At 39.4% G+C, this 25628-nt stretch overlaps 1 protein-coding gene across 1 annotated transcript; it reads left to right on the top strand.

The window, feature by feature from the left end:
• Positions 1-3874: 3874 nt before the first annotated feature.
• Positions 3875-24412, top strand: tbx21 (T-box transcription factor 21). The gene is made up of 6 exons (XM_010771162.1): positions 3875-4676; positions 14734-14888; positions 17641-17762; positions 18022-18180; positions 18793-18854; positions 19140-24412. The coding sequence occupies exons 1-6, from the start codon at positions 4129-4131 to the stop codon at positions 19969-19971; spliced, it is 1878 nt and encodes a 625-aa protein (XP_010769464.1). The 5' UTR covers positions 3875-4128; the 3' UTR covers positions 19972-24412.
• Positions 24413-25628: the final 1216 nt, after the last annotated feature.

Below are 25628 nucleotides of genomic sequence, written 5' to 3'. Positions count from 1 at the left end.
AATATGACTTAATGAGAATTCAATATAAATGAAGCAGAAAATGACACATTAAAAGCAAAGACTGTGTAGTGGTTGTATGCAAAAACAAATTGGTGTGTTATTTAATGCCATTTGTTGATACCAGGCAGGATTGTCAGGAACAAAGAAGGAAGTTGGGAGATGTTATAGGACTTTATTAATGCCGTAAGAGGCCGGGATGACTGTCCCAACAGAACATGAACTTTGACTTGATAGAATGCTCTTAACTTCGGTTTTGATCTACCTGAGCAACAGCTCCCTGAATCAAGTGTTATTGTTCAATCCCTGGCTTCTGAAAGTTACAAAAATTGTCTGAAACACCAACATTGGAAAAAGTGCTTGGGAAGAAGGTTCAGATGCTTTTTCACTGCCTTACAACTTCTTCATCTCACGCAAACTGATGTCTTTAATGTGAGTGAGAAATCCAAACTGTCATTTATTACAGATATAAAAAACCTGTTATATATTTTTAACAACCAGATGATTTCAGGGTGTACTGTATTTCTCACAACCTGGTTATCATCGCCATGTCTTCCTTTTCACAAGATATCATCCGTTTTAATTGAGCGGTCAGGGAAACTGTTAATGAAGACACGTTAAGACATCTGCGAATGTGCCCATCTATCATGTCTAAATCTGTCAGCTCAAGTCCACCACACTCACTTTTTACAAGATTATTTTACAGCCGTCAAGATTTTACTAGTGTCCAGTTGCCCATCATGTCTGCAAGTATGAGGGCGATTATAATTCACTTTTCAGAACATCCTCTCACACAGAATGAGATACAGTGCCTATAAGGGGGTAAAAAAGGGGAAAGCTTTCTGAGGCACATCTCCGACGGGGGATCATGGAGGCCAGGCTTGTTTTACATTCACTATTTCATATTTTTCTTTCATAATGATAACCGCCTCTATCTGAAAATTGTAGGCCTATTTTTTGCAAGGAAAGATGCAGGCAGACGACCACATGATCTGATAAATTTACTTATCTAAACTAGCATATAGGCTAGCTAATGTTGGAATGAATGACATTGATATTCCAGAACTTGCACATGAATCGGGAAAACAAGACAGAAAGTAGAAAAAAAGAGAGCTTGAAAGGGTTTAAACCAGTTTACATTTATAGGGTTAGTAGGAGATATAGCTGCGTGTATTGGTATTTAAGGAGAATAGGGGAAGGCCCTCTCACCTGACCTTTTCTGGAGCTCAGACATTTCTGCAGGCACACGTGCAAACTATCAGCAGATTCTGGATAAATCCAAATGTAATCTGTTCGTTGAAAAGGGTGGATCTACATCCACATTAAAATGATGTATCCTGTTCTGTATTTCTGCTTTCACTCTACGATTTTCCCATGCATGAGAACACGAGAGCCACCTGACGTGCTATTAACACTTCCAGGAGTAAATGAAAGCTGATTGTGCTTCACAAGGTGATAGCCCGGGGCTGTTTCCGGAAGCAGGAAGAGCTGAGCGGAGGAAATGGTGACTCCAGCTGGAGGTGGAGGGTGGTGGTGATGGGGGGTGGGGTGAACACGCCTGGCTGGCTGTGGCGGCGCTTGTGTCGCTCACACTGTTGCCCTCTCGCTACCAGTGTCAACACTGATGACTTCAGCGCGTGCCCTTATGAGCTCACCTTGCTACGAGAGACACGCAGCGGTGACAGTGTGAGGGGGATAACTGTGTCATACCTGCACTGGAGGAGGGTTTCAACTATTAATGTGTGTGTCGCTGTTTATACCCCAGGGTTATCTCTTTCACCTGAGATTATGATTCTCTGTTCACACTGAGCTGATGAGCAACATAAAAAAAGACGCTAAAAGCTCTTAAACGTACAACATTTTCTGCCACTAGGGGTCTCTCAATCAAAATAATGTTGGAGACATCGTAAAGTAGCTCGGGACTTGGAAGTTCATCTCAATTGAGAGCCGAATTACCTGCATTTGTATGCTCCACTCAAAAACAAACAGATGCAGCAATTTCAATAGAATAAACATGTGAATAAAGCAGTTTCTCGTACAAATCTGAATGCTAACCTTGGCTTGGCTTGTTTCTGAGAACTTAAGATCCAGGCACCCGGAGAACAACATCTTTCATCATCTTAAAATGACATAAAACGTTTTACAAAGGAATGTTACTCATTAAAACTGGATAAAAAAAGTAAATCTGGGGAAGCATATACGAACAACCAGAACTGTGACACATGCTCAAAGGGTAGGCTATTCCACGCGATTAAAGACGAAGAAATGAAACAAAGGGTTACCTCAATTATGGATTTCTCTGGGTTTAAAATTGTTTAAAGGATTTAGTGTAACATATGTATATAACCCAACCAAATACATGACATGTCTACTTGTTTTCATACAGATATGTAAATGATTATAGCCTACCTTTAAAGAGCAGAGAATGCTGCTGTGTTACAAACCTTTCTGTTTCATCCATATCAAATGATATGTGATTGGTTAGTGCTGTATGATGCTTCAACAACCACGTTTGTGAAAGTTAATAATGAACATTTGCCTGGGACTGAAACCTTCCCTGATGCTGCCACAACTGGCAACTTGTGACCAACAACACCAAGCATGTGAAAATCATAAAGGCGAACACCAAGATCCATGTAAACATGTAAATACTGAGGGCCTAACACAGGCCTGTGCTGGGAGTGAGATCATTTTGAATATTTCTGCCGGGAGATTCTTCTCATGTCTTTTATCTTAGAGGCTGAACTACTCACTAACTTCCCCTTCTGGCATCATTATCATTCTAAGAGGGTTTTCTAGTGAGTTATCAAAAACAAATAAAAGAAAGCGAGAAAAGTATAAAAACATATTTTTTATTAATTTCATGTTTTCATGACCTGAATTTATTTATTTGTGTATTTAATTCATAAACAATACATTAATTGTGTATGAATTAAATACACAATTAAATGTGTATTTAATTCATACAAATTAAAAAATGCTTCTCATAAATTAACACGTGACGACTGTTATAGCCTAATAGGGGAAATTAAAGCCATTTAATATTCACATAGCTTCATTACTCGTCATTACTAACAAAAATCACAGATTTATCATTCAAATAAAAAATGAGAATAACCGGTTGTGTATTAACCCGTCACCAGGGACGAACGTGTGAAAGAAATGCGTTAAAAAAAAGAAAAACTCATATTATATCACGCGACAAAAAAAAGGCAAAGATGTTTTGTTTCATTTTGTATTAAATGACCATATATCGCTTATGTGTTAACCGATAAGCTTACAGTGTCAAACCATGTTTTTAGGAAGAACCATTAGGAAAAAACAAGTTATTTTTTTTAATGTATTATTAATCATTCGTCTTATAATTACATTTACAACATAGAATGGTCTGACGTAAAACGTATGAACCCAAAGAAAAAATATGCAGTTAATATTAAGTTAAGTTAATGTTATGTCTTATAAGAAATAATTTGATTCATTGGCCTAATGAATAATGTTTAGTTTTAATTCAATTCCTTGCAGGACACTTATCATGATAACGTTAATTATTAATGTAAAGAACGAAAATAGACAAGATTGTGCCCAAAATTGAGTTTGTTGGCACTCAATTGTTATATTACATCAGTTATTTTTTTGTATGTTATTTCCTGTTGTGTTTTTATTTTAAATAATATGATTCTTCGATGTTTAGAGCAACTTACTTCCTTTTTTCTAAGGGCAGTGTGTGTGATGTGTGATCGGGGGAAGGCTTCATATCTGGAGCCTATCACGTCCTCCCTCCACATCAGACACACCTCCACAATATGACCACTTACAAAATGTATATATCATAGGTTAGAAAAACTGAGCGTGTGTTTGAGTCACTAGTAGCGACTCCACGCGTCAAAATAAGACAAGATAATAACAAAGTGTATAGATAGATATCCTAATGAGGCGGTGTGAGCTGATCACTTAAATGCTTTGACCGAGTGAGACACTGCATTTAACAAGTTGTGGCATGTCTGTGCACTGCTGAGAATAACAGTCCACACTGTTGTTTTGTGCTTTGTATTTATTGTGCATGCTCTTATTGAACTGGACGCAACAGCGGAGCCTTATGACATTACGCACAGACCAGGAGCGGGGCTGCTAATGGGCGGCATAGGTGGCAACCTTTACCTCAGCATGTTGAATGGGACTGAAACGCAAACTTTCGGAAAGAGCACGGACATCGGCAGTCACCTCCACCGCGGCGGCAAGGATCTAGCAGAGTTTAAAATGGGGATCCAGGACGCCAGGTTTTACTACCCAGACTCTGTTCAGAGCGGGCAGGACGCCCTGGCTCTGCCGTACCACTCGGAGCAGGCGGTGGGAGGGTACGGAGCGCAACCGGGCAGGTTTTACGCACAGCCCCTCGGTAGTTGCCCGTACGGCGGGGTGCGCTCGCCGCCAAGAAGCGGAGCCGTGCAGGGGTACATCTCCGTGGCGGGAGACGGGTTTTCTACAGCCGGTAAAGACTTGTACTCTCCTTCCCCGGAGAACTACACGGCCAGCTTTCAGCACGGCTACCAGCGGCCGTCTCTCTACCCTTTACCTGGGCTACAGGTGTGCGGGAAGACCCAGGCTCTGCTCAATAACTACCCGCTATGGGCCAAGTTCCACAAGTTCCAAACCGAGATGATAATCACCAAACAGGGGAGGTAAGTGACAGACAACAATAATCACCTTTTTTCCCAAAATAACAAAATACTGCCCTCTCTTATCAGATTTGATTAAATAGGTTAAGGACATTTTAAAAACTACTTGGCTTTACACTTTCAAATTCACTCCACCACTACTCTTATCTTGTGGAAGAACACATACCACAACACTGCAGCTTCCTATACAACTGAACTTGAAAACTAAATAAATTACCCCTGTCATGCTGTCTGTGCTGAGTGGAGGTCAGGGTTCACTCATCATTTAGCTCCCGTTTACTTTGCAGGCATCCCCATCAGCCGTCAGGTGACGGAGGTGGTGGCAGCTTTACTTTATTTATTTGATGAGAATCACCTCGGTCTGAACATGTTTAGCATCATAGATTTACGCTTTCCTTTTGCGCAAAAGCTAGTTAACATAAGAGCCGTAATGGAAAACGCTTACAGTAAATTATATACATGGATAGTCCTGTCAAAATAAAAATGCTTAGGCCTACTTAATATTTTATTTCAGTAAACTTCAATATACAATTTGTTATTATTATTCTTTTCTTTTATGTTTATTTGTTAATCGTCAACAAAAAAGGCTTTGGTCAAAAGTTATTGAGCACATAGCAATTGCAAGCTGAGTTGCTGGAAAACCTTTTGACACATTTGCTTGACCCCGAAAAACATGGGGAAATTAATCCAGAGGCAAATCAATACATAGCCTATTACATGTGTTGCGTAAGTGGTGTATTTTAATTCCTCATTACTCCCGGGAGGCAGGCTGCCTACTTTGCAATAATACCCGGTGATTTTTATATTAGGATCGACTTTATCGAAATCAGTCTGAAAAAACTATGTCTGTTATGGCTTCTCGATGCTCATTTAAAAAGGCGATGTGATCAAGTGAGAAACCAACTTTCTGATTGTTAAACCTCGGCGCGATATCTCGAGTAGGCGGATGTAGAGATGATGATACTGACATTGAGATAAAAAACAAGCACCCGGGTCTGCGAGGATTCGGAGCCCTGAGCGGGCCTGTTCCGGGTCACTGAGCATTGAGATGTGGCCTGTCGATGAGCATTAACTCACTAATATGCTACACTTGTGTTTGACAGAAGGTTTCAGGCCATGGGTTTCTCATGATCAGAAAAACAAGTGCGCTGTCACATAGGACACTGATATTTCCATTGTAGGTACACACACGTATCGGCCTTTAATTAAATAATTGCTCCAAATAAATTGTGTATTTTTAATTGTTGTTTTAACAGCTTTTTGTAATTGTTCTAGTTTAAAGATGATATGCAGGTTTTTCTAAAAGCTTTTATGTTACAGTGTTGAAAAATGTTCCCCTTTGAACTGCATGAGAGCTATTCTGAGTGCAGTTACATGGCGTTTTAGTTTTTAGGATGTAGTTTCTTAAAATATGATGAAGATACTACATCCATCTTTTCTTTCAAAGGCTTGAATACATGCTGATAATGCCTTGTGTCTTTATTGCGACATGGAGTATACAAGAAATGACCATTATTGTATTTTGTTTGTGTGTTTGTTGTGTGTGTGCGTGGGTGTGTGTGGTCGTGTTTGTGTGTCTGTGTCTGTGTCTGTGTGTGTGTGTGTGTGTGTGTGTGTGTGTGTGTGTGTGTGTGTGTGTGTGTGTGTGTGTGTGTGAGATCATGCCAGTGTGCTCTCAAATACAATAATTAGAAAAAAAAAAGACTATTTCTATCTTAAAAAGCTGCCCTTAAAGACACACATATGCATTCACATACAGTCATACACAGTCACACACACACCTAAGCAAAAGTGTACCAACTCTCCGGCAAAAACAAAAGGATCGGGGAAATGGGTGCGGAGGTGTCATCCTTCCACCTTTGATAAAATGCTAATTGTCATATTGCGTAAAAACCACAAACCTCATGTTACGAAAATTTCTAAAATGTTCTCGCCCTTTTCTCTTCAATCCCTCGATCAAATGCAGAACTGAAGCCATCCAAGTCCAAACATTAGTGGAAGCCTTTTTTTTCTTTTAACAAACAAAAAACTTCTGCACGATTTTGAAGTTCAGCAGTGCAAAAAACAAGAAGTTTTCAATATCAGAAGCGATATCCTCCTAACATTTTTATCCTGGGGTTCAGGCTCCTACAATAATTTTGCTGTGGTTTATAGAGAGGAGTCTGAAGGTCTGCAATGTTAATCAAAACCCCTGTATCTGTAGGAGAAAAGGTGAAAGAAGCTCCAGAGAGAAGTATAGAGATGGGTCAAACACCACTGAGCCTTTAGATGGCCACACTGAGAAAGTGAGGCCCCTTTGAAGTTCAGGAAGTAAAAGACTAGATTCTCTTTTTTTCAGCCTGCACTAGACGCTGGGTACATCGCCTGACAGATCTCTCTGAAGTTTCGCTCATGTACCACACATGGGCTTTGAAATCTAGAGACATTTTCATGGCCTGTAGCGAAGGGGGCCGAATTCATCTGTGTTTCTCATGAGCTAAATTCATATCACCACACTAGATGATGCCATTTCAGGCGCTGCTGTTATAGACTCATGCACCAAGGCAGAGTTCATCGAGGCTGCATATGTCTAGAAGGGCATTTAGTTTGATGTAAACATGTACTTTTCTGTTGTCCACAGGACGAAGAAATAAAGACAGAAAAAAGCAGAAAGAGGTTTTTCAAATGCAAAATCATGGGATTTTCTGAAATAGTGAGAAAGTTAATCAAATGACTAAAACTGAAAAGAGAAAGTGAAGCTTTTTTCCTCGTTCATATGTTTCACCCAAACTACACCTGGGGTATGCTTATAGTTTGGATGTGAGTCAAGAAGACCAACTTCTCCCAAACATGATTTACAAGAAGCACATTCATTTAAAGGGGTCCTATTGTGCCTTTTTGGGTTTTCCCACTCCGTTGTGTTCTTCCGTAACATAGTGACATCACTCCCATGCTTCTATTGGGACATCTCTAATGGGGCTTTTCCACTGCAGCACGTAGCACGGTTTAAGCGGTGGCCCGTTTTTTTTTGCTTTTCCGGCTCAGGGCTACCTTTTTACCTTTTTTCTGGCCCTCCATAATCGAGGTTCTTACCGGGCCAACAACCAGGCTGAATATGCTAAACTAGTGACGCAAACACTCAACTGCTGAATGGTCAGAGAGAATCGCTGGCAAGGGGGCTACAACTACAACAAAATGAACATATTTTAACGTGATTTAATTGTAATACACGTTTCACACTGATGCCGAAGTAACAACATACTGATACCGGTCTGCAGACAAGACGGCAGGCGAAAAACCTTTTAAAATGCGTGTTTTCTGAATGGAGATCGGATCGATCAGGCTAAGCTAACGTTGTATATGCTCCGTCCACACTCACAACAACGACCTACAGACATAAATAAACCAACGACTTTATTCACCATGACACAGACCGTCTGTGGTTTGTACTTGTTTAACTTTTGTCTAGTTTCTGAACAGATATGAGGAGCTCTGAGCTCTGAGTGCTAACAGCTAGTGGCGGATGTTTTGGTTTTGTGGTTCGCATTGAAGATGAGGTCACGGCAGTTTTACGCAGCGACGCTCCGCCCGCCGAACAGCCGATCGCCCCGCCTACACTGCGTTACTATAGTAACTACCCCAGTTACTAAACTGTAATGGAAACGCAGCTTAAAGTGAGCCTGGCCTACCAAGGCCAAACTAAGCTGTGCTAAGCCGTGCTAGGTCCTGCAGTGGAAAAGCGCCATAAGCTGTCACAACCGAGCCTGCCAGCTAACCAATCAGAGCAGACTGAAATCTCGCTAGTATACGAAAAATAAAGAGCTTTTTGAACATTGAAGCATGTAAACATGTCATAGTAAAGGCACAAACTACAAATATGAAACCTGTAAATAAGCATCATAGGGCCCCTTTAAAGGGTAATTTTAAGGACATAACAGTTGAGTGGTGATTAATTTCACAAGCGTAAAGCCACTAAGAACTATTGGCATATCATCAACGTCAAAAAACTTCTGAAAAATGATTGAAAAGACAATAAGTCACGAGTCATGCTGGCAAAGTTCTGCATGATCATCTGTGATAAAGGAAGGAGATAAGACATACTAAGTTCTCTCTTTTGCAAAAATCTTTCAGGGAAATAATGCAGAGGTAAACTTCAGACTAAGAGGATTCATGCTCATCTGCTCTCTCCGCTCCACTGAGTCCAAACTGTGACACAAATCAGTCTGATGTTTGGTAGTTTTTCAGAGAGGAAATAATCCTTTGATTTATTGTGCTCCCAAGAACAGTAGGGACTTTTTACAAGTATTGCTTTGAGCAAATTTTTCACGAAAAAGCTGAATTGTAATTCTTTAAGTTTCTGCTTTTGGCCTACATACGTATATAATCACTTACTATTTATATTGTGGCAAGACACTTCACCCACAATTGCTCCTGTGGGGATGGCCCACAGTATTGAATGTTTGTAAGTTGCTATGGATAAAAGTGTTTCATAAGTGACAAGTAATGTAATGTAATATACATGATTTCATTAAGAATGTTTTTTTTTAAATAAATGGACTGATACTGCTTAGTTAGGTCCTACAAAGTAAAACTATAATTTAATAATCATTAAATAATCAAATATGCTTCCCAAGTATGTCACATTTTGGAAATGATCACTTCAAATCACCAAGGAGGAGTGGGTCTCTTCTCTCTTTTATGTTCAATATGTAATGCAGTAATGTTTAACAAGGACAATCAGAAATCCTTATATTTCTTATCAAAAGTACTGCAAGGTACTATTAAACGGAATATTTGGAAGTATTGTGGACTAACTCTTTCTGTATAAAAGCAGAAGTGGAACGATTTCAAGGTTTTAGCAGCATGACTTGTCACTTCCTGTTCAGCTGTTTATGTGAGCATAAGGAGCTTTTCGCAGAAACATCTAGTAGCAATCTATTCTAATAGCTAAATGACTTCTTCCTCTTACTGTGTAAATAATTTTCTAATTATCAAGTGGTGAAACCCACCGCTGCTTGAGCCACAGGTCCTCAACTTGTTATTTTTCAGCGGGATCCTCAATATTTGTTTCCCAAAGAAGGTTATTTAAAACATGGGAGGCTGAGAGGACTGAAAATAAACTGCTAATTGTGATTATTTAGATTCCAAATATTACGACAATTTTTCTCACTATGAGTTAGAATTTTTTACTTTTGGTCAACAAAACAATATATTGATCCGACTAACAAGTATTGCGTGTGCATCAAAGACTAAAATATTCTTCCTCTGTCTCACAGAGTTCTGTTTCTGTACCGAAACTATAAAACACATCAATGAGCCACTGTTGCACTTGGTGACATATTTCTTCATTACCATGAACACGCACACCGTTTATTTTTGACTCAATCCCACCTACACCGACCTGCTTCCACAAATACTTACTGGATCAACAAATGTGGATTAATCCGCTGCTGAAAATAGTCCAAAAATAAATGTACTACAGTGCCCAGCTGTTGATGAGCCTTAATACAAATTAACAAACATTTGTATTGTATTCCTATTTTATTATTATTTACAAATGATGTTGAGGCACCAGGGGGAAGTATTGAGACAGAGACAAACAGATTGTTGGTTTTGGTCTTTCAATCAGATTTCTAGATAAGAGAAAGACAAAACACCAGCATCATCCTTTATGAAGCATGAACCATGAAATCAGCATTATCAAATGACATCCTGTACAACAACATTTACATTTTACCAATGTTAGGCACTGAGTTCCTCTGCAATAGGTCAATAGAGAAGCAGGAGTGTCTGTTAGAGAGTGCTTGTGTCCGGCAGCAGCTGTAGAATGGCATGTTTTCGTCACAGATGATCAAACGTACGCACGGTGACAAAAACTGGACCTGAACTCCTGTCTGGATGAATCAGCGGGTGCACTCATGTAGAAAAGTCCTCTCCCTGGTGAATATCTAGTTCCTCTTCTCCTCTTCTGCCGTGCATCCCCAGGACAAACCCTCCACCTCCCCCCCTTCGCTCCACCCTCTGCTCTTTCCTTTTCCCTTTATCTAACCTCTGTTTCCCCCTCCCGCGCTCTTTCTCTACCCAAACCCTCCCCCCCTTTCCTCTCTCTCTCCAACATCCACTCAGTTTATTTTGATTTGCTCTTAAACGTCACCACCAGCGGTACTGTCTCTCTCTGTATTACTGGCTGGTTCACCACACTCGTCTGTTTCTTTGGTATTTGCTCTGATGAAAAGATTACAGTTATGAGTATTCATGTGCGTATACAAACACCTGGATCACAGTGCCAGCCAGTTTTCATTACTGTCAAGGTTTCCAGTGAATCAGAGCAGCACCCTGGCAGGTTGGTTGGGGAGTCTGTCTGGTTGCTGTGGAGCTGCAGGTTTGATTCCTACTTGTGCTCAAGCTAGTCAAGTGGATTTGTGCATCAATGTACTGCAAACAAGCAAAACGGTTTCTCTGAGGTGGAAACTGTGTGTCAAACTAATAAGAAGGCAATGAAGCGACTGTATGCTTCTTTACCACGCCACAACCACTAACTGCGTTTTTCAGCTTCCCTCTCTAAATTTGGTGCATCAAGTGCCGCCCTCGCATGCAAATACCTCTCTGTGTTGTGTTTTCTATGGTTTCCCCCTGCCAAGTTCTGATTTCCTATAAAAGGCTTTAGTGTTAGTGAATCGACAATATCAACGAAGCAAAAATGATAACTACTCATCTTCCTTCTAGATGACTTTCGAACAGTGTAGGCGGGTGGATCCATTCATACGCTGAACAGCAGAGTTTCTGTTTTCACTTGTATTAAACTGTGCAGTGGAAGAGGAGACCTTTCACCTGTTCTTTGCGAGCCAGTGAAGAGATGCTGCCACGATTCAGTTTCACCCAGAACTATGATTGATTGTTAAACTGGACTCGCCATGTAGCCAGAAAGACCCAACTGGGACCGCTCAGGGCAGGGTTTGTCTTACCAGTGTGTGTGTGTGTGTGTGTGTGTGTGTGTGTGTGTGTGTGTGTGTGTGTGTGTGTGTGTGTGTGTGTGTGTGTGTGTGTGTGTGTGTTCTTTCCACATGTTGTCATTCAAAGGCACTGTTCAGAATAAAGTCAAAAAAAAAGTCACAAATTAGAATGAACAAGGCAAATTCAAAGAAACAAATAAAGTATGCATGCAAAGATCGTGATATTTGCATTCCATTTTCTTTAAGACAATCAAAAATAAATAATCTTTCGACTTTTTGGATAGCAGTGTTAATGTTTTAGGAAGTATGTGAGGATTTGTTGGGCTGAGTAGTGTTTCAATGCTGCCAATTATTTATCTAGAGTTTATCTGTAGTTTTTTATCAAACATTATCAAACAGGAGGGATAAGTGTCTCTTCACACCTCCCTTGTATTTACACCACTGAACCAAACTGCTTCAGGGAAGACAGTGCGAGATCACAGTGTTTGTAGTTTGCCTAAACTGCCAACATTCGCTTCTTAACATTGGCGTTGCCTGCATTTTCAAACTGAACTATTTTTAGAAATCTACACTGTTTTACAAACCATCAAGAGATCAAATACTGGAAACATAAGATCTTATCTATCTGTTCCACCCAAAGAAACACGTTTTAAAAGAAAGAAAAGGGCGTTTCTGAAAAGTACGTTTTTTTTCTCTTTTGTGTACAGTCCTTGCACTCATTGACTAATTTAGCCATGCACTGTAGCAACTCAGTGGTGGTGTTGGTTGCCTATCACACAAATGCTCCATAGCCTCAGGTGCTATTAGCCTGTGTCAAACAGCTGGGCCAAATGTCAAACATGTTGCCCTGATTTATTACACACAGGGGACATCATATAGACCCAGAGTGCAGCGCAAGTTCAAATGCAAATACATAGAGGATGAAGTGAGTTAATCAGTCCACATTCAGTTAGACACTGAGCCAAGTTTATCTTGGGAAGTACCCTTATTTGTTCTCTTTCAGAGTTAAATGAGAAGATTACTATTGTGTAGTTTAATCAAACCTATTACTATGCATTTAATTATATGTTTTATTATGAGACTTAATGTTCAGGAAATAACACTTAGCCTCCATTTTAATTGATGGGGGGAGGTTGGCGGGTGTTAGGGACCTGGATAATGAATAATAAATGGGGGCTGCACCAACCAAAACATTTTGAGAACCACTGCTATAGCCCCACCCACAGGTTGAATCTTTTTGATTTTTTTGTACACAAAAGATGGATTGCATTACAATTTGGCACAGATATCCATCCAAGATACATTCTAACGTAGGTTATCCTTTTTTCCTCTCGCCCCATCAGGCCAATTTGTTTTATGTATCCAATATTGGTTAATGGGAAAATGCCAGAGACATACATACAGTATATCCAAACATAATTAAGCTAATGTATTCCCATGAGCATCAGCTCTACTGTTGGCTTAGGGCGGATTAGCTAATGTTAGCATGCTAACACACTAAACAAAGACTGTTCACATGGCAAATATAACGCCTGCTTAACATCAGAATGTTAGTATTGTCATTGTGAGCATGTTGGCATACTGATGTTAGCATTAGCTCAATGCACTGCCAACTAAGCTGAAGAAGAACCAGCAAATAGTCCCTCTAATAGTCCCTCTCATAGTCTACTGCCTACTGTATGGCTGCAGACTATTTGCATTGTTTCCCTTTCAACAAAGCCACCTGAAACATATCCATGTTCCGAGGGACCTATGTCCATCAAGCTGATATCTTCGTAATATGACACAATAAAAAAGTGATTTATGATCTCAAGAACGTATTTGGAAATGTTCTCAACATTCCGCTTATAGCCGACTGATGTTACACCACTGTGAGGAATGGATTTTTACCATTCAAACTGCACTCTAAACATCCATCTTAATTTGTTTTTTTGCAATTCGATCTAAGATTCACCTTCACTAACCAATTTCTTACAATGTTAGTTCAAATCAAGACCATGGCACATAGAGATAACCCCAGTCAGGGCATTAGTTTTCAGTCTTTATGCTGAGCTAATAGGTTAGTAGCTTTAGCTTTTCATTTACCAAAAGAGCTCTTTATCCTCTCAGCAACAATGCAAATGAGCAAATATACAAAAAGTCTCCTTTGCTCTTGGTTTAACCCAGCCTCTCTTCACTGTGCCGCAGTGCCCGGGGACGCCCTGACCTCCTGGTTACCTCGTCTCACTGAAGGCTTCAGTGTTCAAACTAAGTTCACATGTAAAGAGCTCCAGCAATCAGGAACAGCTTGTGGTGGCATCTTTTATTAACAGCAGTATTAAATATTCACCTTCGCACACCACTGTCAGCCATCCCCTCCACCTCTCGTCCATTTCTACTAAACTCTTGATCCTTTAGTTGCTAGAGGAAATCACTTCCCTGCTTTCCTTCTAATACTATTCTTTCAAGATTGTAGAATATCCATTCACTGGATTGTTTTTGCATTTGGCATTAAGTGCATATTCATTTTCACTTTTTAAATTTTGAACGGATTTACTAAATATTCGGTACTGTGGGTTGGGGTAATGGAGAGTGATTTAAAGTATTAGGTGCTAAAATAAGGACAAACTGCACAAATAAAGCTTACTAATCTAAAAGGACATCAATGCGATAAACATGTCAGCTATGGAACAGCTCTCCTGAAACAGCTTGCACTATTGCATTTATAGTTTCAGATTTGACACCGTGAATCACTTTGACTTTGCAATTTGTAAGCACGCCTTCTAAAATTCTTTCATCGTTCTTGGTCTTTCAAGGCAGAGAAAAAGTCCCCTTTAAATGAAAAAAAAAATACTGCACAATTTCAGTAGGTCAAATCCTCCTAGTAGTGGTCGTACATGTATTCCCATAAATGTACTTTGAGCATTCAATTCCCAATGGGAAATATTGCCCTGAGCTGTTCCTCATGTTGAGTACATGCATGTTCTTCTCTTCTTTGAAGCAGTTGAGGAGACAAACGTCATGCAAATGAATGCAAACAAATATTGGTTGATTGGTCAAGTAACTTTTTCCTTTGCAATACCAAAACAAACAAATAATGATACATGCTAAAAATGATTAATCCTGTTTCTCCCCGTGTGTTTATCCAGGAGGATGTTCCCCTTCCTGAGCTTCAACATCAGTCTTCTGGACCCGTCTGCTCACTATAACGTCTCCGTGGACGTGGTTCTGGCGGATCAGCACCACTGGAGGTACCAGGGCGGCAAGTGGGTCCAGTGTGGGAAAGCGGAGGGCAACATGCCAGGTACTTTAAATCAAAACACAGGATAATAAATGAAATTCAATGGATTGCTGCTTTTTTTTATGAGTTTTCTACCTTAATGTGGTTTTGCTTTAATTAAGTTAAAGATTTAAGTACTTTTACTCACCGAGAAAATGTGTTCTCTGTTTGTTTTTTTATCGATTTGACATCCCTTGAATTAAAGTGACAATAATTGATCATTAAGTTATCCATAATTTAAGTTGATGTATTTTAGGCCAAAAAATGTTTAAAGCTGCAAAGATTGTTTATGTTTTACGTAATACTTATGCCAATTGTATGAACTTAACAAATCGGACACTTAGCTCCATAGCCATAAATGGACAAAAAAAAGATGTGCTCACATTTTTCTCTGCATTTTCTAACAAAAGTATATGATCTACAACCAGCTGAGGAGCAGATTCCCTTAACAATCAATAATCGGAAGCATGCAACTTATTGCATGCAAAATTGAAGAATCTTTTGAGGAAGTGGTTTAGTTAGCAATATTGTAACCAACCTACATCACCATGCACAAGTAGTTTGAGAGGTTTCTGTGGACATGTGTGAGATTCTATTTTCTGTTGTTGAGGTCAACAGCTTCTTCTGACATCCTGCAGAGATTGTGTGAGCAATTCAGAAAGTATGCATTGCTGGGTAAATATTCCTTTAAAGCTAAATGGGCTACAATTTTGTCTAAATGATGGCCCTTATGAAGTAATCAATGTCCAATGAAAACATTTTTAGTAATTAAGAGTTCATTTTTTGTCACTTTATAGTAGATTGTACCGGCTTAAATTCACTGGACATTTGTTTTGTAGGCCATTAAGACCTAGGTCACCTTCCTTCATATTTTACAGCTATAAATAATAAAAAAAGGTAAAGAAACAAATGAATTTACTGCATGCATGTAGGTTATACGATAATTAATTTCAGCAGCAATGGGTGGAGATCTCAAAATCAGGCAGGCAGATAGGATTAAGGGAAACTTACTCAAGAAAATGGTCAGGAACAGGCTTACAGGCTGACAACAGGTTGGCAGTGAAAATAACCTGACCTCTGAGCACAGGAAACAAAAAGCAGGAACAAGAGGAAATAAGCCGGTTAAATACTGCAGGGCTGTTGAGGGAGAGTGGAAACAGGTGAGCAGGTGAAGCAGAGAGTCATGTGACTGGAACAGGTCGGAAAAGTCTGAGGGCATCTGGTGGATGGATGGAGAATGGCGTCCAGGGGGGGTGTAGGGAGGGACAGAGACTGTGAAAGTTGGTGTTGGATAAGAAGGTGGGGAAAGAAGCATCAATTACTTCAAATAAATTGGAAATAAATCAAGTTTAAGAGTGCATTTAGCTTAAAAAAAACGTTAGCATTAAAGAGTTCCACCTCTTTAAATAAAAAAAAAGCTTTATGGGCCTTAGTGCAGATGTTATCAGCTCCATAAAACATGGCCTATTCGATGTACCAAGTTTCAAAAAGAGCCAGACATATATATTATATATTGGCCAATATTAAGTTATTGCATATGTATTGTATCAGTACATATGTCAGCTAATAACTATTGTTGCATGACAGACATGCAAAATTAGGTTTGAGAAAGTTTGTCAATCAGAATTAAATTGTGTTTTATGTATCTTGATCGCAAATTGTCTATGAAATAAATCTACAGGATTTTGTATCAACATTGCTTCTTAATGTTCAAATTTAGAAGCTGCCCAATGAAATTCTTCCATCTCCCATGTTTTTGTTTTTGCTTACCTGTTATTGTTTCTTTACAGTTTTATAAATTAAGTATTTGGGATATTCTTAGCCCATGAAAAGATGGCATACTGGAGATAGATGATATTTCATAGCAGTTTTCTGCTTCAATCCATGTTACGTTCTCCCCGTTCTCTCTTCCTCTGTTTAACAACTATTTCTTCGTTTAACAACTATTTCTTCCTGTTCACACCTCGTAGAAAAAAACACAATAGTCAGACAAGATTAAATGTTGTGTGTGATTGAGGATTAGCCACATTTATAGAAATAAAAGAGAAAGTACAGGGTGTTGTCACACGTATGCCATGTGTTGGGGAAAGGTGACTGCTGATGTGCTACAGTTGTGGAAACTGTGGTAAAACAACTTTTGTCAATTATATTTAATAGTTCATTTATGTGGTCTGATCGTAAAAGGTTAGCAAGGCCATTGTGGTAAGGCTGTGAGACATCATGTCGCTGTGATAATATCCTGCAATAAGAATATTTATTAAATATAAAAGGGATGGAAACTGGCATTTTAACCAATGAGATGAATTTGATTGTAGGTCACATAATGGACTGTTTTTAAAACAGCTCCTCACATTCCACCCTTTAAACTTAATCAACCAAGAAGAGCGATGAATTGTGTTGGAAAAATATTAGCATCAAATAACTTGTTCATTATTTACAGCTTTTGAAATTGACATATATATTTCCAATTTATTTTAATTATCAGAATTATTATTATTATTGATTTACTGTTATTTTATTTATTTCAATTTTAATGAATTATTTTTGAATTTTTTTTTTTATCCGGTTCTTGTGCCTTTGAAAATTGTTGTTTTTAAATTAGAACAAATTATTGCAATACCATGTTTTTGTTATCTTTGAAAATGATGCAAGTTTCCAAAAATCATCAATAATTATTATGTTTTTATAACTGCACTGTTTATAACAGTGTTATGGGCAAAAAAAATACTCTCAAAATGTAATACATATTGCTCATGGTGTTTTTTTGCACTTATAGGAAACCGGATGTACACGCACCCTGACTCTCCCAACACAGGAGCTCACTGGATGAGACAGGAAGTGTCCTTCAGCAAACTCAAGCTCACCAACAACAAGGGCAGCACCAATAATGTTGGACAGGTACAATTTCCTGTTCTTCGCCTTCCACCTTTTGTCTTTTCATTCATAATTCTGTGTCAATGCATGATATTAACAGACCACTGATTTGTGTTAAACTTTTGAAATATACACAGATAAGATTAGTAATATTAGGTTCCTTGGACACTTGGTTTGATCCAGCCAAATGCCTTATTTTCTCTCTGTTTTCCTTACATTTCCTGTTTGATTATAATTTATTTTCTGTCAAAAGGTGTCAAAAATACCTGTCTTTCCTCTTCAGATGATCGTGCTCCAGTCGCTCCATAAGTACCAGCCTCGCCTTCACATCGTGGAGGTGAAGGAGGACGGCTCTGAAGACCCCTTCCTCTCATCCAAAACTCAGACCTTCATCTTCCCCGAGAATCAGTTCATCGCTGTCACCGCTTATCAAAATGCAGATGTAAGTCTTATTCGTAGTTTTTTGTAATTGTGAATTTATGTTAAATCCACTCTGACACGGATTTACCTACGATTAGGGAAACTTCATTTATTTAATTTCCACACTTGTTTATTGCAAGATCTACTGAATTCACAACAGCATCTCTTCTCCACCATTTATTTATATATAGAGTTCAATGATTCATGTTACAGTCATGCTTAAATAGAAGCTTTGGTTAATGCATGTGCGCATCGAAAATGCACACACTCTTATTAACAATCCTACAATCTACTGTAAGTGTTCACAGCAGTTACTATACAGTGGCTAAGTTCAACTAAAAGTCACTTCACCTTGTTTGACCTGATGTAGCTCCACAATATGTGCTGTATATATCGATAACAGCGGTTCAAATACATTGTGTAAGAGTTACTGTAATCCAAAGCATACACTCGCCCTGTTTGTATGATGGTGTGTTCTAAAGATAAACTTTCCAATTGCCTTTTATCCTCATTAATTATTACTCAATGACCTCCTCTGTCTCTGTTCACTTGTTTCTCTTGTGTGGTTGCTCACTCCTTTTCTTTTTTCCTAAGCCTACATTCTCTCATTGCCCTCCTCCTATTCCTTACACAGATCACTCAGCTGAAAATAGACCATAACCCCTTCGCTAAAGGTTTCCGCGACAATTACGACACGTAAGTCAACTATTTAAAAAAGCTAGATTTGGGGAAACAACATACAGTTACTCTTGTACTTGCCTTGTTTATTGAACCTTGCATTTTCTTTGCAAAATTATTGCTGGTGTATGTTAAGTGTTTCCCTTTAAATATTAGAATAGGTGCAATTCTGCTCGAGCGTGCTGCAGTGTGAGGGTGTGAGGGGCTGTGAGATGTTTGATAGATGGTTTGAGGTTTGGGCAGGAAATAACACCTTATTTTTTCTTCTCTTCTCACACTCTCGTCTCTTCCCCTCCTGCCTAGGCTGTATGCTCCTCCCGACTCTGATCGCCTCACCCCCTCCCCTACTGAGACCCAGCAGCTGCTGCCAGGGAGCTGCTACCCCCAAGGCTACCTCTCTGAGCAGTACATGAGCCCTCTTCCTCAGAGCCGCTTCTACGGCCGCGAGCCCCTCGGTATGGGCCAGCAGCACAAAGACCCGTCCTCCAGCCCGGGTCCTCACAGCCGCTGGTACCTACCGCCTCAGCAGGGTGTGGCCACCAATCGTCTCGACTTCACTTCCTCCTACGAGGGGGACTTCTCTGGAAATGGGTTCTACAAACCCTTCCCCTTGCAGACTTCCGCTCACCATGCCCTCAGCTACTACCCAGACCTCCCTTTTGCATCTACGAGCGTGTCTGTATCAGGAGCCACTCCGGCGGGCTGGACCACCAGCCGGCCCACCAGCCGGCCCACCCCTCAGTACCTCAGCCACCAGAGTAAGCCCGGCCCCAGCCTGGGCTGGTTCAGACCCATATCGTCCTCATCATCGTCCTCATCTTCTTCTACGTCGCCTGGCAACCCCAGACTGCACCCGCCCTCGCTCCTGGAGTCTCTGCAGCCAGCCCTGCTGCAGGACAAGCCCAAAGACACTGTGGAGGTGGTGTCCGAGGACCCCTGGCTGGAGCCGCCCTCTGTGAAATCAGCGGCCTCGGCCGACTCGGGCCTTTATGAGGGCGGAGTGGGCGACAACAAGAAGAGAAGGGTGTCGCCGTACACTTCCAGCACTGAAAACTCCCCACCTCCGCGCAGTGGGGAGGTCTGCGAGAAGGACAGCAACAGTGATGCAGACTACTATGGCTACTACACTCACTGAAGACCTCCCAGGGCTGCCCACACCGCCCTCATGAACATGCACTGGTCTGATGAAGGGCTGGAACAGACAAACACCAGAGTCCCCCCTCAAAAGTGTCAGATGATAACAGGAAAAACTTTCAAGGTTGCTGTCAAATTGAACAGAAGTGGATGTGACTGGGAAACTAGCCTAGAGTCACATAAACACCATACAGACAAACAGACCTGTGATTTAAGCCTTTGAAACATCTATAGATTTTGGGGGGGGGAAATGATCTGCATATCTACTTGTTGACAGTCGCCTGCAGGTATTGTCTGTTCTTTCTGCATCAAACTCTCTCTCGGTCTCTTCTGCTCCATCTTGTCTCTTCCTTTTTCTCACCCTCAACCTTTCACACATCCTCTCACAATATGCTCACGGTCATTTCCCGTTATGATTCTGAGCAGAAAATACATTTCACTCACAGTCTTCTCTGCAAATCAATTTGTTTAGTGCAGCGCCCACCAGTGTCCACAGAGAAGAACTGCAGGATGACAGTGCAGAGGTAAAGAGAACAATGTCAAGAGATTAAGAAGATTTAGCTAGCACATGTCCTGAAGCCTAATCTATGTCAACCCCGCTGAGGTGTGTGTGTGTGTGTGTGTGTGTGTGTGTGTGTGTGTGTGTGTGTGTGTGTGTGTGTGTGTGTGTGTGTGTGTTAAAGCTAAGTAAATCAGCGACCACAGCGGAAATAGCAAATCCTTTCTGTCCATTTTGATTCTGATTCTTTTAACTGAACACAATCCAATATATCTCACACAGAGACAGATAATATCAAAATGTTGGTTTAAACTGTATGATAAAATCTCACCTAAAAACGTACAAACAGATGTATAAAAAGGAGAATAAATAAATAATTATATAGCTTTGTTTGAGCTGTCGATTAATCAGTTAAACTTAATTACCCCAACATTTTTTGATATTGAATTATTTAAGAGAATAAACATTCTTTAATATGTCACCTGCTTCAAAAGTTAACAGCCGGTTAAATGGGTGGTAACATTGGTATAATTTTGAACGGAATTTCTTCAGATTTTTGTCAAAAAGATACATTTAAAGACGACACCCTGGGCAGGAGGAACTTAATAGAATTTCACAAGTTTTAAGATTTGTTAATCATTGATTCAAGCATGGAAAAGTTATTTGTTGTTTCTGAAGCATTCAAGCATGTATCATAGCTAATGCTTCGATCAAGGGAAAGAAGGCCTCAAATAACAAAGGCCTAGCCTCTTACTGTTGTGAATGAATCTGGGAATGCTCTTGTCACCACACACACACACACACACACACACAGACACACACACAAAAAAATAAAGACCGCAATCAATACTAGCATTGATGACGACATAATTGGAAAACAGTATTGGCAGACAGAAGTGTGACTGCTTAAAACACACATGAACTGCACGCACTGTAGATGAACATAACCACAGTGTTATCTCAGCCAGGCCTGAACCTAGTAATAATGTGTTCAGTTATGTGCGTTCATATATCTGTCTAAGGCTGACCCCTCACACATATCTGTATGCTCAAAGACATCCCATTGTTCCTTTGATTAATATACTGTATTTTGAAATGCAAGTGAACAACATCCTCTCCAGTTTTGAAAGGCATTTCCGGCTAGCGGGTAGGCTAAAAACAATTCTTACCTAGTTGGTTTCAGGGCACATTTGTTCCATTGCTGTAGTTGAAAAACTGAAAGGTTAGTTTCATTTTTTAACCAAAGCATCTGTTGATCGATTCCATAACCAAAATGTTATGAGTAATTAAATTTAGGCAGAATCCTTACGCCATCTTGACTATAAAGATGCTGGGACGGACAATTGAGTGAGATTGAACTCGGGATTAGGAGACAAACCAGAGATCTTTAGTCACTTTTTTACGTCCGGTTACATTTATTTACAACATCTTAATCTTCTTTGCTGTAGTGCTGCAAGTCTTCCCAAACCCTTTCTGTACAGTAGTAGCAGAGCAACAGAGCTGCTGTCAAGTCAAAAGTGGGTCATTCAGAATGACTACATGCACCTGTAGGTAAAAGACGAGGCACTGTCACCCAAGACCCACAATAAACAGGAAGCACAAAGTGACCAGACAGGCACTCTGCATTTCCCCCCTAGTCTTCGGGCTCATCATGTCGTGACACTGGCTGACAAGTGTCCCGGCTCCCAGTCTGGTGACAGAAATGAGGAGTGAGGCCGCAGTCGGTGCTGATCAGAGATCTGCTCCTCATTCCAGGTGTGTTTGGCCTCAGACAACACTGGAGGCGACAGGCAGACACTCGCTCGGTGCAGTTAAGGGTTACTTTAGTCTTTTCTGAGGGAGAAATTAAATCAAAAATAAAATCTGCAAGCTTAAAATACCTAGAAACCGAAAACTCCCGTAATCTGTTAATGGCGTAGTATTGCAGTGTGTCTATTACTGAGTTGAATATAGTTTTTAAATTACACATTCACAGTTCTAGGTTATCAACAATGGTTTATCCCAGGTCAAATGTTTAATGTTATGTTTCCCCGAGCCACTATGTTGAAATCACTCACCGATAGCTTATGGCCTACTGATGCTAAACTCCTCAATGCGTCATCAAGTTTTCCTAAACTTCGACATTAATATCCCCTCAGAGGCTTAATTTATTTGTTTACCATTCATCTGCATGTGAAATATACATCCCCCTTCAATTGTTTGAAGTGTGGAGTGTGTCTACAATATTGAAATCAACCAGACAACAAAACACAATACTCCTTAAAGAGTTGCTTAAGATGTTAGCATGATGCTACTCACATGCTAACAAAAAGAACTTGAGCTAGGATCGTTGTTTATCTTATCATATGCAGAGGGCAACAGTTAGCCTAACTCATCAACTCCTGAAAACAAGCTTTAAGCACAAAGTGTCATTTTTGAGACTCTTAAACAAACAGTACCAAACATTTATTTGTGAGCCTAAGAGCAGTCGGTTGGTAAAGTTTTTTTAAGCAGGGCTACCTTTTTTCACCTGTCTTTTTGCTTTATGCTAAGCTAAGCTAACTGCCTCCTGGTTTACTACAGACTTAAGAATGTTTATAATCTTCTAATTTCTCAGTAATACAAATAGTAAGGTTATTTGACTTAATGTGGAGCTATTCCTTCAAAGCCTTCATGTTTGACGAATACAACTTTTCTTCAGTCAATTTAGAGGCCTTGCGGACTAAGGGGAGTTCAATTTGTACATTTGGAACTTGCATACAATATTATTAAACATAATATATTTACACTTCACGGAACAAAGGTTAAACTAATCAATGAGTTCTTCTGACAGGGAAATTATATGTCAAATTAAATGTAGACCTTAATGTAGGTAAATATGCCGAAACATTCATGATTTTAAATTGTCTTATTTCTTTGATAATCTGAATAATTACACCATTTTACCAACATTGTGTTTAGTGTCTGGTCACTATTTGAAGGCAGCCCTTTTGGATTGGACTCCTACTGACTTCAGCATTTCTATATATTTAAAAAATCCTGTGCCCCTGTTTTAAGGTTTCACATTCAAGCTCTTTTCTTAGCTTTGCTGGTTTTACATTAACATTATATAAATACTGTGACTGCAGCACTTGATCCGAGCACAATTTTGATGCAAAAAGGACAAACTGTCTGGCAGTTTAGCCCTTAACCTGAACATTTAAATAACAAAGTTAAATGGCAATGATTTTGTCATTGCTGATTTTATGCTGAAAACAGAATATATTGTAAGTTGCTTGTGTATCGTTTCCAAAAGATTTACTATTTAATGTTTATGTTGACGTCAAACAGAGGAAAAGGTGACGATTCTTGATGTACCTTATGAAGGTAAACCTATCGACAATTCTTGTTTCAAGTGCAATTAATAGAAAGTAAATTAGTTTAGACTTAATGATGGCATTGCAGAAACATTCATGTGATCTCTGGCCTGTGGACGATGTCAGTTATTTATTTTTACGTGCTGTGGTTGGTTGTGTGGTTTTAACTCCTGCACCTACATGAGTGCAAGATCTCCCATCAAACAGCAGAACAATGCTTTCAGAAGCCTCAGGAACGACCCTTGCTGGATATATCGGCTTTTACAATCAGCTATCCCTGATGTTTAACCCTAAATACCACCATTTTCCCATGAGTCTTTGTTTCCCTCAAACACATTTCCCTCAGTAAGAGAAAAAGACGGTGTGGGAACTGTATTTCCAGAGATTTTACTGTATAAAATAGAAATAGAGGAGTGAAGAAGGGAGACCAGACGAGGTCAAGCAACAAGCATGTTATTTTATTTGTGTGTGATCCATGTGCACTGTTCATGTTGAGGGAGCAATAATCCTCCTTCGACTCTTTCATTGAGCGCTTATACATTGCAAAAATAAGAGAGGAAGATTCCTGAATAAGGGAAAATTGTTATTTATTAAAAGGTGGCATAATTGTTTATTGTATGGTTTTTTTATTCAAGAAATTAAAGCTTACACATGACAAATCTCGGCTGTTTTGATGATCTTTTTATTTCATGTAAGCAGAACGTTTGCTCAAATTAACAAAAAAAAACACCTTGTAAATTATGTGAGAATTAACTTGTGCCATAATATCAACTTCAAACAAAAGTCTGACTTACCATGAGTATACATGTATGTGCAGTTATAATAAATTGATACCACAGAAAAATTAAAACACAGATAAGATGTTACTATATATAAATATCTACATGTTTCCAACCAGTTGGATATTATTCTCTAATAATGACATAAAAATAGAGCAAAAATATCTCATCTCCTCTTTTAAATGAGTACACACTGAAGTTTTATTTTTGCTTTTCAAAAATAAATAAATTAGATGTTAGATTTGACATTCATATGATCTAAGCAAAGCCCAGAGGTTTTTCAATTACCTCTTCTAAGTAGGCTGTTTTGATCATTATTGTAAAAGTCACAAGTACCAATTTGGAGTACTTCGAATGCATTACGTCAGCACACCGATTAGTAGTAAATATACTGTAGCTGTGGCTGGATTAGCCTACAAGATCGGTAATTACTATCGGTCAAGAATTCATTTTTTGGGACACTTGCCTGCATCTTGAACATTGACACATGATCAATTCTAAGGTAAATATGGTGTACTGTATGTATATAGGACATGTGCCATGTTTTTTATTAGACAGGTTGACTTTTTCAAATTAGTTTTTCTGGTTACACTGAAAACTTGGCAACATGAGAGCAGTGATAATGAAACAGAACAGTTAAGTTGTCAGATGCACTATAAAGCTCCGTAGAGCCAAGTGGGGCTGCAGATTATAACTATCTGCAGGTATAATGTTCTCATCTTGATTGTTTTAGAGGCGCAAATTCCCTGCAAAAAATCCAATATACCAAATAAAACAGACCAATTGTACCCTTTACATGAACATTTACAAAGTCAAACAATTGTACTTATCATTAGAAGAGGACATAATTTGATGTTTACATTTAATAAGCTAACAAGATAGGGTTATTAGTAACCTGATAGATACATGTATTTCAAGTCATTTGCTTCAAGTAATGCAGAGTGTTCTTCACACATTCAGCCTAAAACTATAACATTCTCAAAAATAGATATATGCTTGAGTAGTCTAAAAATAATATTGAAATGCATTAAAAAATGTAACTCCA

The sequence above is a fragment of the Notothenia coriiceps genome, unplaced genomic scaffold (genome assembly GCF_000735185.1).
Source record: "Notothenia coriiceps isolate Sejong01 unplaced genomic scaffold, NC01 NC01_scaffold00009658, whole genome shotgun sequence".
Lineage (NCBI taxonomy): Eukaryota > Metazoa > Chordata > Actinopteri > Perciformes > Nototheniidae > Notothenia > Notothenia coriiceps.
This window is presented reverse-complemented; position numbering and strand designations above follow the sequence as displayed.

What these genes read in the sequence shown, in the direction of transcription:
- tbx21 (XM_010771162.1), top strand. Translation starts at nt 4,129, where the DNA reads ATGGGCGGCATAGGTGGCAACCTTTACCTCAGCATGTTGAATGGGACT. An exon ending in GCACCAATAATGTTGGACAG is followed by an intron (nt 17,763 to 18,021) that starts GTACAATTTCCT and finishes TTTCCTCTTCAG; the next exon opens with ATGATCGTGCTCCAGTCGCT. An exon ending in CCGCTTATCAAAATGCAGAT is followed by an intron (nt 18,181 to 18,792) that starts GTAAGTCTTATT and finishes TTCCTTACACAG; the next exon opens with ATCACTCAGCTGAAAATAGA.